Here is an 18,650-nt window from a genome sequence, read left to right on the forward strand (position 1 = left end):
ATGATGCCATGGTAGATTTTATAGATTAGCTATAACAATACAGCGCAATCACAATAAAGACATCTGAATAAATAGCCGAAGTAACCCCTAAATTTAACATAGCCTTTGGGGGTCAGTTCCTGCTTGACTGCCAATATAACTTAGCTGTAAGTTTCTAACATATACTGCCTCTGAGTTAATGTCCCTCTAAAATATGTGGAAGCCAAAAATACCTTCAGTTCCTAGAGTTTTACATACTTGTGCTGAAAAGCCACTATTTATTAAAAATCCATCTTCCAAAGGCACACAATTACTTGAAGTACACTCAATGAAGTAAAACACTTGGGGAAGCGACATATGCATGAGTATTGTAGATTGGCCATAATAATTTAGTTCAGGTGAGCAAAAGCATACTGCAAAGCGCTGCTGGCAATAATATTGTACAATGAGTTGTTTTAATGTAGCTGAAGGCAATGTCATTATTTCACTTCCTAACTATGCACCTAGCTTTTGTAATAAGCTGTTCCGTTTAATATTCTGTGAATGTTCTCGAAAAATAAGTTGGAGTACTCTCTCAGGTACGAAATTCTTTATTACAAGTTTATTGTTCAACAAGGTCTGATACAAAAATACCATCCATGAGACCTCCCATATACAGTCATTGAAGCACAACTGTGTGAAATGACAAACATCAGAATTGATGCTATTTAATAACTGCAATACTAGATTTCTGCACAGGCACAGAGATATATACCGATCTGCTCATTGAGCAAAGGGCAAATAGAGTGCATTACATTTTGCAAAACAACCATCTACGTGGGTGAGTTAAATGCTTAAGCTATGTTTATAAGAAATTCTGAGGCCTATGAATACACAAATGAAATAAAATTAACCAGCCTTCACCACGAGGGAGAGGAACAAATGACTAGAGCAAGTAAATGCACAGCTTGTGACTAGAAGTAAACAATGTATGACGTGAAAAAAACAGCTGCTTATGGTGTAGCCTCTCCCACCTTTGGAGCTAACCAACCGTATTGAAGTAAATCACACACTATGTTGTTTTTTTCTTTCCCTTCAGAGTTGGTGAAAAACATGGAAAGCAGCGCGAACAGCACTACTCCCTAGATTACATTTTTACTGCTTAGGAGCGCAAAGAGACGTTTCAGACGGGTAGAAAGCAGTCCTTTCACTAGCTTGTCTCCTGGCAGCACAACTTTTTGCACGAGAGCAAGCATTTGGTAAAATGCAAATGGATATTCTAGGTTCTTAACATAATATGCCAAAAGGCAAAAAATAAGTGCCCGTTGTATTCCAGACGTGGAGACAGTGATGACTTCGGCTTGGCTGCCAGCAAAAATACATATCTTGTCAGGAGCGCAGTAAATGTGAGGTGCTGTTACTTGGAGCTCATCAGCTGGCAATGCCATCTATGAAAAGAAATTAAAGATGACATAAACCACTGCCAGAAATTTATTTATGTAGTTTAGAGCACGGCATGCACGTCGCATTTTCCCACATAATAAAACAAAGAGATGTACGAACAAGGGCAAAAGGAGAGAAGTCAGCTAGGAAAGCTGGCACTAGTAAACCGGGCAGGTGTGTTACTCACAGTCAACATGCATTGACTGTGCCTAAGTAGTTTGGATTTCCTAACTCACTGAAAACAACTAACGCTCAAAACTCGCATCTGTAGCCTAGTGTAGGTTGAGCCAGTTCCCCTGCGTTGTTTTCTTAAAAGTTCGCATCTCTTACCAAAGTTTTCGTGGAAGAAATATCTCCACAAAAAGAATGAATAAATTGCCTTCCTATCTATTTAAAAAAATTTTATTCAGCCCAGGATATAAGCAGAACTTATTTATCTTCTGACATCTGTAGCCCATTATTTTATTGCTCGTAAATGAAAGGCAAGAAGAGGTCACACAACAAGCAAGACAATGCACAAGATCTTCTCCTACGGCATAGATGTAAACCACATATCGGCACCATCAATGGCATATTAACCAATACATATATATATATATATATATATATATATATATATATATATATATATATATATATATATATATATATATATATCGTGCTGGCACTGGTAGGATAATAAAGAAAGAAGATGGTACGCCACACACTGTTATTGCACAGTACATTTTTAGAACGTTTCGCTTTGACAAAGGCTGCTCCACCAGCGAGAATGTACGTCGCACTTTTTTGTCTTTATACGCACTCATGTTCACTATACTGACGTCACTACATATAAACGATCTGTCCAGACCAACATTACTTGCAAGAAAACCTAAGCAACAAATTTACTATTAGAGCCAATTAGATCAATTTCATTTTATACACATTAGGATACATGATTGCATCTGAAAGCTGATGAGAATCGTCGTAAAAACGCAGGGCTGTTCAAGCAGCAGTACTTTCATATCGGATTCAAGTATAATAGAAAGATGAACCCTGAATATAGAATCAAATCCATTATATATGCATGAACTAAAGTACAGTGCGTAAATTGAGATATTTCTATCATTTGGTTTCAAAGTTGTTGCAGTTGTCAGGATGACAAGCAACTTCAGAGAGAGGCACTAACTCAAATTCCTTTCATTTCTCAGGACACCTGCACTGTACCAGCATACCTCAGCTTATTCTGGAATATTGTGGTCACTTTGGTCTACGTCTGCATTCTTTTCAGCAAAGATGCATCCCAACGACACCACACTTTGAGTGCACTCGAGTGCATGCATGCAGCCGACAATGCCCGCTTTCAGAATGGGAGGAGGTATGGTCCCCTTTCCCCCGACCCTGGTGAAGTGAATACACCTATGCAAGTGGTACAAGCTTAAACTTGCTATGAGGAGATCTGCGCAGTGGTAGCCTCCTTGGCAGTGCTGGCTCACAGGGCATGAAAGCGTCACGCAGGTGGCTCGCACTGACAGAACTTGTTATGCCTTGTGGTGGCGCATGAAAGGCAATGCTCACTACAGCTCAAAGACAGAATATGTAATAAAGGTCCATTATTACACAATTGCTATGCTGAAACAAAAGTTCTCCTCAGTTGTTGAATTTGCCATTGTGCTGCAGGACGAAGGCCTCTCCAATAATTTACAATTTACCCCATCTCTCGCGCGAGCTGATTCCATTTTATGCCTGCCAACAGTGACCGAATCAAAAGCGGGTGGAAGAGGGGGGGGGGGGCACAGCCTCCTTTTCAAAGTGGAGGTGCAAGTGCTCCCGTCATCCCCCGGTAAATACGCCTATGGGTACTTGGATGCCCCACCACAAGACATGGGAATGTCCACGCTGCAGCCCTTTGTGGCCACTTATATGCAGCACAAGAAACTTGACTGCCTAGGGCACAAAGTGCAACATATCACTGAGACTAACTGAATAATATTCTAACGTCACACAGCGCGTTCCGGCACGACGCTCTGAGCCAATGACAATCATCTGACGTTCTATCCTTTTTCGTCCTCTATTCTCTACAATAGATTTCACATGCCAGTCAGTTCGTCCTTTTCAAAGTGCGCCACTTGACCTGCTACTATACTTTCCGACTCGCAAGTCAATCTGCTTAATAATCCCCGAGTCATTCTTGTAACACTCACAGAAGTAGGCAGGTTTATCTAAGGGTGAAAAGCTGTATTGCTGCGCAAAGCAGAGAAGCAACTTCATTCGTGGCTTTGCGCTACCCTTACTAACTCAGAAAAGCGTAAATTTTATTTTATGGATGATACTGCGCCTAAATAACTTAATAAATGTGTTTTAAAGAAGCAAAGGCATATAAAGACAGCTCCCAACCACACAACAAAGTACATCGCACTTTAAAAGTGTTAGCCAGCGAGAGATGCGAATATATTGAACTAAGTTTTTCAGTCTGACAAAGAATCCTTTTCACATATCTATGAGAGGATTTGAGCAGCAAAGTGTTTAAGAGAGCATGTCCACCTACCTCACATATGAGACTGTGCCCAACATTGCCTTGTATGTGCTTCATAACATCCACCAGCGTGCATTCCCGTTCTTCCTTCTCCGAGAAGACTCGTGCCACAGCAGTGAGTTTGTTTTCAAGTTCTCTTATCTTCAATCCAAACCGAAGTTCCACCTCAATGCAAAGCTGCAACATAGAAGTTTAGAAAATTAGGATGCATAACTTCACAAAATGGGCTTCAAATAATAGATGTTTGACATCGTAAAAATAAGCTGTACAGATGATAACACTTAATAATTAAGTGCACTGGCTCATTCACTGAGAACTACTTGGGAGTGTTCACCATTAAAACTACTATCGTGTTTACCGGCCAATTTTTAATGAATATATTTTCTAAACTTGCTTTAAAATTTTCAAGATGACATTCTTGCAATTTAAAAAAACTTCCAGACTGCCAAGTACGTTAATAGTTTAGTGAAAGCTGCTTACCTATTTGCTTTTATGCTTTCTTTACACGCACATGCTTTTATTCATGCTACATTTCCTCTTCTGCCAGCTGAACTCAAAGTTTTAACTTATGTCAATAACATTTGCATAACGATTGCTTCCTGTGTGGCATTTCATGAAATAAGCACTACCCCCTCCCCCCAACCTGCAATAAATTTTCTTGAAAGAAACAAATCTGCAGCGGCTTGTATGATATTCAGCCCATAAAGTAACATTAATAACAATAGACTATAGGTTGAACAGGAGTGCATAAGCTAAAGAGCTCCCATTTAAGCCAGGAATTTGCCTCCACTAGGCAAGTCCCCATACGAAATGTTGGCTTTTCAGCAAAAACACTCCCATCCAACCTGCGCCTGATTTCTATCATCCAACCATATTTTGTCTTCAGACAACCTTCAAATATCAGTAACTTTAACTTACTATTTCCTCCATCAAAAAGTACTTTGGGAGAGGGTCCATGTGTCGATTGCAGCGGAGTGGGAGCGTCACCGTGAGCAGGGTTTTTATTCTTTCCATGTCAAGTGATGCACCAGTCATACTTGAGGAGCTTAGGGCCTGGAAAGAATTTAATTATATGCATACATGGCAGCGCCACTCTCTGGCCAGAATGTATACAGATAAAGAGACTTGGCATGGTGTTGCTTCTAATGCTGATTAAAGACGTTAAGAAACAAACCTGTAGTTCAGAAGTGGCATTCTCATTTGTGATAGTTTCTCGGGGTGCTGGCGACACAACTAAAGCTGCACTTTTTCTTGCCCGGTGCTTCCGGACCTTCCTTGCAACTGACAGCCTCCTTATGAACGCACTCTACAAAGACAACATTCAACATGTACAAGTGCCCGATCAGAATGGAGATATATAGAAGCAAATGTGCCGCCTGTTATTTGTACAGGACAAAGCTGGACAACTTCCTTGATATGATTGAAGATTTGGCTTCTGAATTCAGTAGAGTCAAGACCAAGCATACAATGCTTTCAATCCATGGCCCACTCATTTCTTGTTATAAGCATTTATAAGCATAAGCACTGACTCACATAAACCTGGCTTCTTGTTTTCTGCAGCTGGCTTTCAGGCTTTGGTTCATCCCACATGAGGCGTGGGTACATCTTTAGAAGAGCATCTCCAAGGGCCTTGTACATCCAACGACATTGGGCAGTGTTACTGCAGGTGATTATATCAGTCTCACTGCAGATAGTTCAGCAAAAATATTGTTCTGAAGCACCCATTCCATTTCTGCATCAGAAAGCAAGGAATTGCTTTTCCATAAAAAGCTGGTGAATGACACAAGGGATGGTTTAGTGTTAATGAGGAAGAAAAAACTCACTCCAAAAAGAGTGTGATTTCTGCCCGGAGCTGGCGACATAGCTGTTTGTGCTGTCTTTGTGAAAGCACTTTCCCCTCAAGGAGCGGTTGCACACACGGAGAAAATGTAGGCAAGTTCTTGAGAAGCCACTCAAAGAATTCCTGGAATAAGAACAGCACATCATTGTAGGACACCACTGCACATGTAGAATAAAAACATTCTCTGGGCTGTGTGGGCTCTACACCAACGTTGAAAAAAAAACACATCTTTATTCAGAGAGGAGACTCATGGAGACACTTTGTGATCCCATAAATATTGTCACCCTTTGAGTACACAAACAGGGGCCATGGGTACAACAGCGATTCAGACCTCATTGCTATTGTATGCGTTGTCTTCAGCAAGACAAAGGCATTCACATGCTTTGCATATCTGGCTTGAACAAGCACGTGCACAACAAAAAAAATGTTGCTGCACCAGGATACAATTGCCTGTACCTCTCCAAACAGTGGACCATCACTTCTTGAAAACACAACAACATCAGAAATGGAGATCTTTACATTAGCAACAGTGGCAGACGACACAGAAGAAGCCACTTCGCCAATGTTCCTGGTCTCTAAACCACAATGCAAGAAATCAGACGTCAGGATGAATGGCATTCCAACATCTGGCATGCCATGCTGCGCTTCCTTCAGTTTGGGCTGACCTGGTGCTTCCCAAAGGTCATTGGACATTTGCGTTTGAAAAATGTCAGCAACTGATAAGGGAATGTTTTTGAAATTCCAGAATTTATTGGATTTTGGAAGGGCATTTTTGCCTTCAAAACGCATTGTCCAGTGATGATGAGAAGGACCAAAGCGTCTTATCTGTGTGCTCATGTGCAGCAGCATGTGGTGCTTAGGCTTAAATGCATCTGAGCCATACAGCTTCACAATAAGTTCATTGTGACGTGCAATAAGCTGCTCAACATCCCAAAGCACATCAGGAGATAACACAGGAGAAAGTAACAGCTGTGTGATTATGCACAACAACAAAAAACCCTCGCAGTGTGGCTCTTGCACATTGTTTCCAGGCACAAGATCATCTATTATGAATAAAAAATGCAGCATAAGTACATAAGTCGAACTTGCTGAAGAAGGAAAACTGAAATCAGATTCAAAAGGCCTGGGATAGTCACTTTTGCTCACAAACTTGTGGAAAGAAAATTGAGACAGGGCAGCGTTGAGTTGGCTTAAACTGATCCATGAAGCTTCTCTCACAATGAATTTCGCGAAAAGTTGCAGTTCAAACGGGACAACCCCTTCTAGCAGGATATGCATCGGATCATAAAGCAAGTCTGTCAAAATCGAGAAGTGGTTGATTTTGGACAGCACAGACCTAGAATTGATACCACATTGTGCTGAATGCTCAGTAAGGCTTTTCTTTGAATCGGCTTTTTCAAGTTGCAACAACTGCTTTTCATATTGAGACTGGGTACGCAAAGAACACTCTATCTCATAGTGGAAGCGAGAAAATTCAGATGTTGCAACCATACAAGTCCTACATGCGAAGCGGACATTCTTGCTGAATGATTCCTTGAATCCTGCAATGTTGTGACATGCCAAGGAGTCTCCAGTGTATGCCAACAGGTACCCAAAAAATGTTTCTTTGCCATGCATTGTTTGAAGGACACAGCCAGTTTGTAGTTCATTCATAGTAGAAAAAAAGTCACTAAGGAGCTTTGCCTTTGCATCCATTGACTTCAAGTCCTTTGACTTTCCTACAGCCAGTAAAAAAATATTACTCAGTTTCGACCTCTCCGACGCCTTAACATTTACAAATGACACACAAAAAACTGTTAATTTACCTCTAGAGCCTCTTTTCATGCCAATCGGATTGGCCAACTCGATATCGTCACAGTAAAGTAACATCACAATTAAATTTTCGTCATGGGAACTGCCAACAGGATGTGTCTGAAATCTCGTGCCATCAGTGAAATCGTTGAGGAGGTCACTGCTTGAGATGTCCAATTTGGACTTGAAGCAATGGAAAAAATAGGGGTGGTGCAGTAGATTTTCAAGCAGGCCTTTAAGAGGAATAATATAGCCTTTACTCCCACAATCAATCACCTCTACTGGAGCAACATATATTCCTTCAGTACAATAAAGTGCCTTCCTTGCTCTGGAATTACGAAGAGCTGAAACATCAAGTGCAACGCCGGCAGCTGCCAAGATATTTGCAACTCCATGTACTACTGCGTCTACAGCTACTTTCGTACAGCGATGTTGTGACTCCAGTTGCCGAGCCAAGCATGACAGTTTGGTAATCAATTGAGGGCTTGAAGCTGGTGTCTCTGCAGTACTAATGTCTGGGTTAGCCTCAACGGTGAATTGACTAACTGATCTAGTTTCCACACCCATCATGTGCGAGGCACACAAAGACTGGCTACTAGCCTGAGAACTGGACATTTCCAAGTCAAGCATATTTACAGGTATTAATCCATTATCAACAGCAGATAATGAACAAGATTTTTCTACGTGATCCTTGTAATGTTTCACGTGGGCATACCGCATGTGACATATGGTACATTTTAGTGTGACTTTGTTCATGTGTACATCTTTTGTGTGACGTAGAAAGCCATAAAGGTATCTTGTGGTGAATTGGCACGCACTGCAGACGTGCTTCCTAACCTGGCTTTTCGTAGGTACCAGTGGGAGATCATTCGTGCTTCTCGTAGGTGGCAGGGACAGGTCATTGGTGCTTCTAGAAGGCCGCAGTGACAGATCATTTGTGCTTCCTGTAGGCAGAAGACACAAGTCATTGGCGCGTTGTAAGCTGCTGTTTGTAACTGTTTCATCAAGAATGTGGTACGTAAGTCTGCATTTGCTGTAAACAATAAAGTAGCTCATTCAAATGCATATGCTGGTTTAAGACTATTTTAACAAAATGTAACAATGCATGATAAGAATATGGATAAAATGCCAGTTTACTGAATAAGAAAAACAAATATCACTAAAGAGGTACAGCTACATTTAGTTAAATGTCGGCAAATTTGATGCATCAAGTATACTTGGCGCATCAAACCATTAGGTTGAGGTAACCCTCATGCTTTTTTTTCAAAATTCATGCATGTCCACTAAGGGCACTCTACCCCGCTCCTTTCTATATTGAGTCATAAATTATACATCAAGACTGGAAAGTGGTGCGTATGTCCAGCAACAGCATAGCACAAGGACACAGTAAACAGCAACAAACTGTACAACAAACAAGCATATTGCTCACTTGTTGAACAGCAATCAGAAAACTTTGAGGTGAGCCTAAGCAGGAGTTCTAAATAACTAAAATTTAACTCACTTAAAAGAGTGAGGCATTTCTAAAAGATATATATCATCAGAAAAATATTTATGTTATTTTCAGTTTAACCTATCCGCCAATGCATTCACACAGTAACGATTAGTCAAGATATTTCCATATCCATACCACAGTTTCCTCCAGAATCTTGCGGTTCACAAACTTCAGTATCATCTGTGCCACAAACATGCCCGTCCTCAGTCCAAGGAGTGCTGTCTGAAAGAAAATTTGACCGTGAGTGATAAAACATCTTTATATTTGACAGCTGTCTAACCTTTTGAGCAACCAGGTTGCGAGGAATTTTCCATGTTGTAGTGGCCGAGCACACCATGAGCAACCTGGCCTGAAGAAAATTTCAGAATCCTGGCTTCATTAAACACCAAAGAAAGCACAGATTTGGGCATAAATCTGTAGTGCACTAACCATGAAATTAAAGATAAAACTATTAATAAACTGTTATTTTTTTTCTGTATTTAGAGCCTTTCAACCTATAGTCCAATCACATGCTGGCTTAGTGGTTAAATTTCAGCTATAACTTTCATACTGGGTGCCAGGTGCTTAGTAAGCTTTCTGTTAAGCGTGCCTATAAATAAAAACTGAGCGCACAAAAAGCGCCGATGGCGTGTCTGCTGCATCCAGTAAGCTTTCACAGCCGATATTTAACCTCGCAGCTAGCTTGCACTATGACCGGGCTCCAATTATCTCAACAAAATGTGGCCCGCAAATAACAAAAGATCATAAATTGCAAATGAAATTTACATTATTAGGCAACTAATTATTGCCATTCAACGCTTGCTTAATGTTCACTATGACATCCAAGTTATTGACGATGCTCAGAGAGTTGTATCGCACATTCATTTTTTTATTAAATGCCCGACCGACTGAAATCAGTCTGTAGAAAGAATGCTCGGCCCAAAAGGCGTGAATGTTGCCTATTATAACAGATCCTGTAAAACAGACACAGGAAACTGCTTTTCTATGTCTATAAGTATGTATCTATTTTGGACAACATTGGCTTCATATACTCACCGGTATTGATGGTCACAGCTTGGCTGGTGTTTGGAGCTTTAGAAACATCGTTACCAGATACGGCTGGTTCCATAGACCCTGTCAAACATTAAATTTATCAGCTTATTTCTTCACACAGAAGGGCATGTGCAGTGCTCACGAATCAAAACGCGACACTGCAAGCATGTGGCCGCTCATATATGCAGCGCTACCCGTGGAAGCAAGATCTTGCATTGTGGTATACCGGTACACTGTACGCTGGCGCTGCGGAGAACCACAGTCCCGCTCATTGGCAACCGGAAGCAGTAAGCCTACGCTCAAACCCCGCTCACCCTCGTTGTATACTACAATGCAACATCTTCCTTCCAAGGGGTGCATGTACCGGCGGCCACACGCTCGCAGTGTCGCATTTCTATCTGTGAGCACTAGTGCAAGGCAATGAGAATGTAATGAAGTGTGGCTAGTACGCTGTTATAGGATTTTACAAGCAATCATAAGCACGATTACTTTGTCAACAAAGCTTTTGTTAACATGTTTCGTAAGCGTCCAAGTGATTGCGGTAGCACGCTCATCGTAATATACAACAATGTTGTGGTCGTGAATTTAGCTACCATATGCACAAAGTTATTGTATTGTAATACAAATAAACCACGACAATAAAAGGGCGACGTTTTGCGATTTCGCAATATGACGTGCACCCATACAACTCAACTAAAAAAATTTCTGCAGAAACTTTACTGGTGCTGTCTAAGCATTTGGGAGCATTGTGCCACTTGCTGATCGCCATTGTGCGCTACTGACCATCGGTTCAATACACCACACGGAAAATATCGGGGTTCAAACACTATATGCATCGGAGGTCGAGAGTTCGACACCCTGCATGCTTGGAAGGTTCAGGGTAGCAGTAATGATCTACTTCCAAGGTCGAGGGTTGGACAGCCTACGTACTTGGGAAGTTAGAGGGTTCGAGCCTCCACATGCTTTGTTCGTTGCGTGCTCGAGTCGTTATTCACTCTATACCACTACATGCATCCTATGCATTTCCTATGAAGCCCTGTGTGTTCTTATGCGAAAGGCCTTAAGTTACGGACATATTTGTTGGGGAAGTAGCCTTACAATGTTTACGCATTAAAAGCGAACGCCACAGGCAGCGATCGGCAGCACCGCGTGCACGCCGCTTTAGAATAATATCAAGTAAAGGCACGTTGACACTAGCGGTAAATATCCCTGAACGGCAAACCGGCCTCCAGTGACATAGAACGTCTGCCACGCGAGAGGTGTCCAATGTAGACAGAAATTCGGCCGGCGCACCGCCCGCCGCCAAAGCCACCTTGCCGCCTTACGACCGACGGGCCAATCGACGACCGCGAAGCTGCGCGCCTCCGCCACCGGCAACGCAAACATCGGCTGCAGCTTCTGTTTCACGCAAATCCCCGCAAAATAATTTCCACTACATAAAGTGATGCGTACATTGTACATGTTACGCAAAACAATATCCACTGTCAAACGTTAAACACGAACGAGAGCACGGATACCTGTCCAGCAGCTCAGCTGCACTGCACGGCTCCCGACGGCGGACGACGGGCGCGGCTGTGCTCTCATCGCTGCCAACGGCGCCGCTAATATTAGCGTATTTTCTGCATTGTGTATAATTATTGCGAAGAGCGACAGCAACGGCATGAAATGTTGCAGCTTGTGAGCGTCGGTGATTCATTCCGAAGCGCCATAAGCCTTCGCTTCGACGTGAACCGGAAAAGGCCTAGCGACGATATCGGCGCCGCCGAGCGATGAGCGGTGGTAAGGCTGCCGACGTTGCCAGAACGACCACTCCTCGGTCGCTACTTCGCTGTACGGATGCGACACAAATGGGTCCCGGTAACATCATATGATCACATCCTATCTACGGCAAGTAAATCTCGCCGTTCGCGAGGAAAGCCGCCGTCGAACGGCGGCCCGCGAACGGCGCGAGGCGGCCTGCCGTGCCGGTAACGTGGACGAGCCTTAAAGTGTCGTTTTTGAGCGTGGAAGAAACACGGATGCATTTCCGCGCAAATCGCTGCTTACCCCTTTGCTTCCTCTCTTTTCTTTTTTTTTTTTTTGCACTTCCCTGACCTATAATGAAAGAAAAGCTGCAGCCTAGCTATATGCTGAATACAGACAAACCAGAACAATGCAAGAACACTTACCAAGTTCGTCTATTTTCCCATGCGATCCGGGGCTGTGGTCGCAGTAGTCACAGCGAATGTTCGCCGAAATGAGGACGCTGAAGCGCTCACAGTCACAAAATGGCTCTTTGCAGCGGCCGCGCATTATCCCAAACAAGTCTCTGTTCGTCACTGCCATTGCCACTGACAAAATTGGCGCCGAAACTAGCAACAAAACACACATACACAGCTCACAACGCCATGTTTGCAACTGCTTCCCGTCATGAAATGCTAAAACTATATACTGGAACGCGGAGAGATGACATAACAACATGGCCGCTGCTTCTGTACTGAAGCACAGCAACTGAAGCACGATTCGGACATTCTGATCCGGTTGAACACATTCAAACGAAAACAGGTTCGTTGAGGGTAAAACAAAAACACAAACTTATGGACATAGTGCGCTCTTGGAAACAATGCTGCTGCATTGAACAGAATTATTCTTTATAGCTATCATAGTGGTAGAACTTCAGCCAACTGTACTTTTCATCTGTCTACACGGCTCCGTGGTAATGGAGCGGCTGTATGCGGCTTTTCCGTGCTGGGTTTGCTGCGCTGACATGCATTGGCGCGTTGCATCAACCGTGTTGCTGCTGTACAAAATAGGGAAATGTGGCGTGTTGCAGACGTTCACTCGTACCGTTGCTGAGTGCACAAAAAATGGGAGAAACGTGCCAAGCGTTTTAAAGGGACACTAAAGGTTACTATTAAGTCAACGTGGACTGTTGAAATACCATCACAGAAACCTCGAAACACTTGTTTCGTGCCAAGGAGAGACTTATTTTAAGAGAAAATGCGTTCTGAAGCGTCCGCGTACCTCTAGCGCAGTTCAAATCGCCCGCCCTCCGATCGAGGAGTACTGACATCATGGTCTCATAGTGACGTTCCGCCATCGGTGAGTAGAACGGCGTCCGCAGACGGCGCTACGGCTTTTCTGCGCAAAACGCAAACGCGCGGCCAGAAACAGAGCCAAGACAGAGCCGACAGCAGAGCGAAAGCAGGCCCCGCACACTCTCAAGTTCAACAAATGGCCACAGAGGGCGAAAAAATCGACCACGCGCTGCTGCTAACAAAACCAGCATAGTAATATCACTTCGGGATGCTTACGTTAGTTTGAACATTTTCCGCTGGAGGCGCCGTAATAAGCGCAATTTTTTTTGCAAACTTTCTCGTACAATTACCGAAGCACGTTTATTACATAAAAAAGAGGGCGAAATTATCATTGCTAATTTGATATTGTATTCTTTGTAAGTAAGTTTATTGTTTCTTTGTCATTATAAACGCAAATAGCGTTCAGCATCATCGATCTTTCACGTGACCTCTGGCCTGGATTTAAAATTTTTACCGGTATTTTCAAGTACATGGCGGCACGGATTCATTCGTTCGTGCGCTCAGACTGGTTGCTTCTTTTTCGCTAAAACTAGTTTATTGCGCTTCGATGTCACGCGTTATTTAACCTGGGGTGAAGTGACGTGTTTGCAAGCGGACATGTAAGCCCGAAAGTTGGGTATCGGTCGTGAGCCATTCGGAACACGTCTGCATCGAAACGGGAGCTGATTCTGGTGCGGCTGACAACGGTAATAACGGTGAGTCGTTTAACACCGCTGCTTGAATCGTTATATAATATTCGTCTCATTAACTTACAGGCGGAGACAAGTTAACGAACTAGATCCTGCGCAGCATATGGCAGTCGAGATCCTCCGTTGCTGTTTCCTAAATAAACCGTTACTGGCGAGGCTGTCGTTATACACACACAATCGGGAAAGAAAGAGCGATATCGGAACGCGCGCCTCATTTTTCATCTTATTGTAGCCGTGGCCATAGGTGACTGGGTAGCCTTAACAATATACATATAAAACTTATTTTCGAGTCCGCCGGCAACTTTTTTCGTCCACAAAATCGAATAATCCTTTGGTAAAATGATGTGAAAGTACAGAATTTAATGTATTAAACAGTTGCAATCGTGATAATTCACTCATATTTCGTACTTGTTGGTTCCAAATGTTCTTGCTGTTCAGTTTGGTTTACCGTAGGGCATTTATTTTTGCAGTAGTGAAGCGGTGTATCACGTTCGTGCAGAAAAATAATGCATCAGTTTTAATAGCTTCACGACTTTCATGTATTTGCTTGTGGAACCAGCAGTGTGATCTCTTCCAGTGTATAAATGAACGCACAAATGTTCTCATTTGTGATATTAATAATACTTAAACTGTTCACATTCATTGTATAGTTAGGCAGGCATAAATTTATGGACAACAGCAATATTTATTTAACGTGGTGCTTAAGCGCCCTAGAACGGACAGGGTATATTTGCATGTGTTCTGTAGTCGCAAACCATTACAATATATATGTCACACCTTCTTGCATTTCATATTGCAAAATTGTGCTTTTTTTCAATTTCTGATTCAGTCAAAATTTCTGTTCCAGACATGCAGTAATGAGGATGGCACCAGTATAAAGCAACACACTCCACACACTAAACAGAAGCTGCTGCCTGCTACAACAAGGCCATTGTGTGGACATTGGCTGCTACTACAAGGTAAACAACATGTGGTTCAGAAATAAATATGCTTGATATATGCTGTATTGTCTTGCTAGTCTTGAGATACATGTCATTTGTTTGCAGCAGAAATGAATGTTTGCTCATGTTTATGGTTCAGTATAATTGGTTCGAACATAAAAGAAAACACACATGAGTTTGGCTAATCTGTGCTGTATCTCATGTGTCACCGTTCTGCCCCAACAGAGTCCATGCCAAGCATACCTTGGTCATCACAGGAGCTCCTATCCACACCAACAGAAAGGGGCTGGACCTGAATTTGCAAGGCTTTTACACCACGAACAAAGAAGCGCATGCAGAAGAATTTACATGAGATATCAAGTCTGCAGAGCACTGTGTCAAGACTGAAAAGAGCTTCAGCCACCATTCCACCAGCGCGGACAAATTGGCTTAGTCATCCAGGTAACTCAAAAAGGACTTTATGGAAATTCTTCGTCTTCAGATGCGCCTGCAACTTCTGATCAAGCACGGACGACGCTGGCCAAAAGAGTTCCATCAGTTTGCCCTTAATCAGCTTCCTGGCCATGTCAATTCCATTTGTGCCAAGTGTAATTTTTCTTCTATAAATGCAAGCTTTTTCATTGCCCATTCTCGTTAGAGATCATTCATCCTCATCCAAACATAAAGGTCAACCGATTCTTCGCTGATACTTAATACCAGTCACTGTCTAGTAGCATAACATATCTGTAGCAGTACCTTTTAGTGCATGTTGTCATGCACAATTCCTCTCCTGAAATAGCTGATGCAACATCGACATGTTTCTTGCATTAACCTACGCACTGTTTGCTATGCACCATTTTACTTTTCTTGATGTTTTTGGCCTTCAATGCTTGCAGAGCAGGGTGGCTTCTCTTGAATGCAAGCTTTCTCATTTTCCATATTCCTAGTCTCGTTGATGGTTGCTCTTCTTCCTCGATAGCCTGGGTCTTTGCGCAAGCTACACTGAATGATAGATTGCAGAATCTGGTTTTGCTGCCCCACTTGGTTGTGGTCGCCGTGTTACATTTCTCGGATGTGGGGGCCTGCTCAGTTACATTGGTAAGCAGTCTCTCGAGGTAAGCATTTGCTCCTGCAGTCCGCACAGCGACATAGACTCCCAATTTACACACCATGATTCGTGCTCCCCGTTCAGCCTTTCCTGCTGTAGCCATGTGCAAATTGTGCCTGCGGCCTTTCTCACTCGCAATTAAGCACGAACGGAGACAAGCATACGTGCTTACATGGTCCAACGTGTTTGAAGTTCATAGCCGCATGGGTGGAAAGGCCCGCATAAATGGCTGCCGAAGGTGATGCCCACGAAAGCGACTTGTCCATATTGAGACAAAGTGGGACACCAAATGTGAGCCACACATTAGTGGCCCTCGACAGAAAAGAAACATGCAGGTTGGAAAGGAGTTAACGCTAAAATGCCGGATAGTCCATTTCGCTGTGTTGGTTGTGGCAGCAGATGCCTGCATCACCTGATTGCTTCGCAATGGAAGTTGCTCATCTTCAACGGCAACTGTCGGTTCAAACAGGTGCGACGCTCTGTCCAATCTGTTTGTACTGCTGTTTGTCGCTCGTTACCAGACCACCACATGCGACGAAGGCAAGCGTTATGCCTGTAAGTAGGCGGCTGAATGTATCCTAAGAGACCCGTGTATGTGAATGCTCACTGTTGCCATATGGTTTGTAGCCAATGTATAATGTATTCTCTGAACACTGTGGTGAATGATTGCCGTTTATTTTTGCTGTTATCTCACTTGGTTACGGTCGCCGTATTATGCTTATCGGGTGTGGGGGCCTGGTCAGTTGCATTGGAAAACAGTCTCTCGAGGTAAGTATTTGCTCCTGCAGTCCGCACAGCGACATAGACTCCCAATTTACACACCATTATTCGTGCTCCCCGTTCACGTTCAGCCTTTCCTGCTGCAGCCATGGGCAAATTGTGCCTGTTGCCTTTCTCGGCCGCGATTAAGCACGAACGGAGACCGGCATACGTGCTTACATGGTCCGACGTGTGTGAAGTTGGGTGCAAAGGCCCGCAAAAGTGGCTGATGAAGGTGATGCCCACGAAAGCGACTTGTCCATATTGAGACAATGTGGGACACCAAGTGCGAGCCACACATTAGCGGCCCCCGAAAGAAAAGTAACGTGCAGGTTGGAAAGGAGTTAAGGCTAAAATGCCGGGTAGTCCATGTCGCTGTGTTGGCTGCGGCAGCAGATTCCTGGTTCACCCGATTGTTTGGCAGTGTTAGTTGCTCATCTTTAACGGCGACCGCCGCTGCAAACAGGCGGGATACTGACCAATCTGCATGAGCCGCTGGTTTTCGCTCGTTACTAGACCGCCATGTGTGACGACGACGGTGAGCCGTTTACGAGCTCGCGTCAAAGATTCCAGTGTATCTCGACATACAAATTTTATTTCTGCTATTGCACGAGAATGTACATACACTGCTGGTCTTCTGCCAATAAAGTCGCACGTTCTGTTCACTCACTTGTGGCTTGTTTGTATGGGCGTCAGTAGAGGCTCTTTGCTCTCCTGGCAATTAGAACGCACCGGCTACGCGGCAGCCGAGGCGAGTACGGCGCGTACGAGCGGATACAAGCGCACACGACCGGCAAAAAGCGGCCATATTGAATAGTGCTCTAAAAAAAAAAATGCGCAATTCCGCTTCCTGTTTTAGCAGCGTCATCTGGCGTCCACCTAGGTAAGTTCCATGCGCTGCCGCTGCTTATTTTCGAACCACTGCGGAAGTTACAGTTTCCCTTCTCTAAAGTTGTTCTTTATTCTATGGCGAAAGCGGGAGTATGGTGGCTAGCGGAAGGAGAAACGAATTACGTCCCACATTACGTCCCACGGCACACGGAGAGTCCGTTTTCGTTAAACTATAGGCTGCGGCGAGCTCGCAGCGTGGTCGGCGTGGTCTGTGAGAAGTGACGAGCCTTTTCGCACTCGCAACAGGGCAGAAAAAAGTGCGAATCGACGCAAAACTCGGCCTAGTTCGCCACAGCCAGGGCTCAATAGCGTGCGTCTATTTGTCGTACAAAAATCCCTCACGTGACCTAATCCTAGGTGCCTAGGGACAGCATCATTTAGGGATTTTTGAGAAGGCGCGATGCTGGCGCCGAGCGACGCCGTGGCGTGTTCGTTCTCTGGACCGCGCGTTGTTCAACATTGCTCATGTAATCGTGCGTACGTTGCTTGTGTGTTGGTTGTAGGTTCTGTGTTACTTGCCGGAAAGCCGTGAGTAGTGGCGGTGCGGCAGTGCGGCTTTGGCCTCGGTGAGCTCTGGGACTACAGAATCTGCGTTGTGTGATCCGTGCTTTCTTGAGAACCCGGCGGTGGTGACAATTGAAATATCGAAGTGGCCTAGCGCCTCGGCAGCGAAGTTCTGCGTACCGCGATGTGGCGTCGCCGTGTCCGAATTTGCTTAACGGACATCGAGGGATGTGCTGCTCGCTGCAAGCCATGTAAATGCAACTGCGTCGACCGCCCACTGTTCAGCGCTGAATGTGTGTTTGGTGTGCTATGCTTGAAACGAGTGATGCAGCCGTGCAGCGGGGGTGGCGGAGGAGCAGAGTGGCTTACGGGCTCCGTTTGCGCGTCCACAGACATGTGATCCCGTCTTGGTCTCATTAGCGGCTGTCGCGGGACTGTGGTGTGCTAGCTCCTTGCCTAGTATGAAGTTTACGACGCTAACACACAGCATGTTCACGTTTTTCCGCGCTATATGTCATTTGCATGACGGCCGAGTTGAAAACGAGACATATAGTGTTCTTTGCGTTTGTGTGTTGTAAATTACTTTCTATTGTGGAAGTTCTGGGAGTCTTATTACGCAAGGAGTGCGAAC

At 44.1% G+C, this 18,650-nt stretch overlaps 1 protein-coding gene and 1 long non-coding RNA gene across 2 annotated transcripts; one reads left to right on the forward strand and one right to left on the reverse strand.

The window, feature by feature from the left end:
* Positions 1-5,990: 5,990 nt before the first annotated feature.
* Positions 5,991-9,234, reverse strand: LOC140218515 (uncharacterized). Its single transcript, XM_072288291.1, has 2 exons — positions 9,175-9,234; positions 5,991-7,730 (listed from the first exon to the last, which is right to left on the reverse strand). Exons 1-2 carry the CDS (start codon positions 9,232-9,234, stop codon positions 5,991-5,993), a joined length of 1,800 nt encoding a protein of 599 aa, XP_072144392.1.
* A 4,049-nt stretch (positions 9,235-13,283) lies between these two features.
* Positions 13,284-17,293, forward strand: LOC129384529 (uncharacterized). The gene is made up of 3 exons (XR_008612241.2): positions 13,284-13,843; positions 14,685-14,796; positions 15,004-17,293. It is a non-coding gene; the product is annotated as an uncharacterized lncRNA (long non-coding RNA).
* The last annotated feature ends 1,357 nt before the right edge of the window (positions 17,294-18,650 follow it).

Source organism: Dermacentor andersoni, chromosome 5, assembly GCF_023375885.2.
Source record: "Dermacentor andersoni chromosome 5, qqDerAnde1_hic_scaffold, whole genome shotgun sequence".
NCBI lineage: Eukaryota > Metazoa > Arthropoda > Arachnida > Ixodida > Ixodidae > Dermacentor > Dermacentor andersoni.

What these genes read in the sequence shown, in the direction of transcription:
- LOC140218515 (XM_072288291.1), bottom strand. Translation starts at nt 9,234, where the DNA reads ATGTTTGTGGCACAGATGATACTGAAGTTTGTGAACCGCAAGATTCTG. An exon ending in AGATTCTGGAGGAAACTGTG is followed by an intron (nt 7,731 to 9,174) that starts GTATGGATATGG and finishes CATTGCTTCAAG; the next exon opens with TCCAAATTGGACATCTCAAG.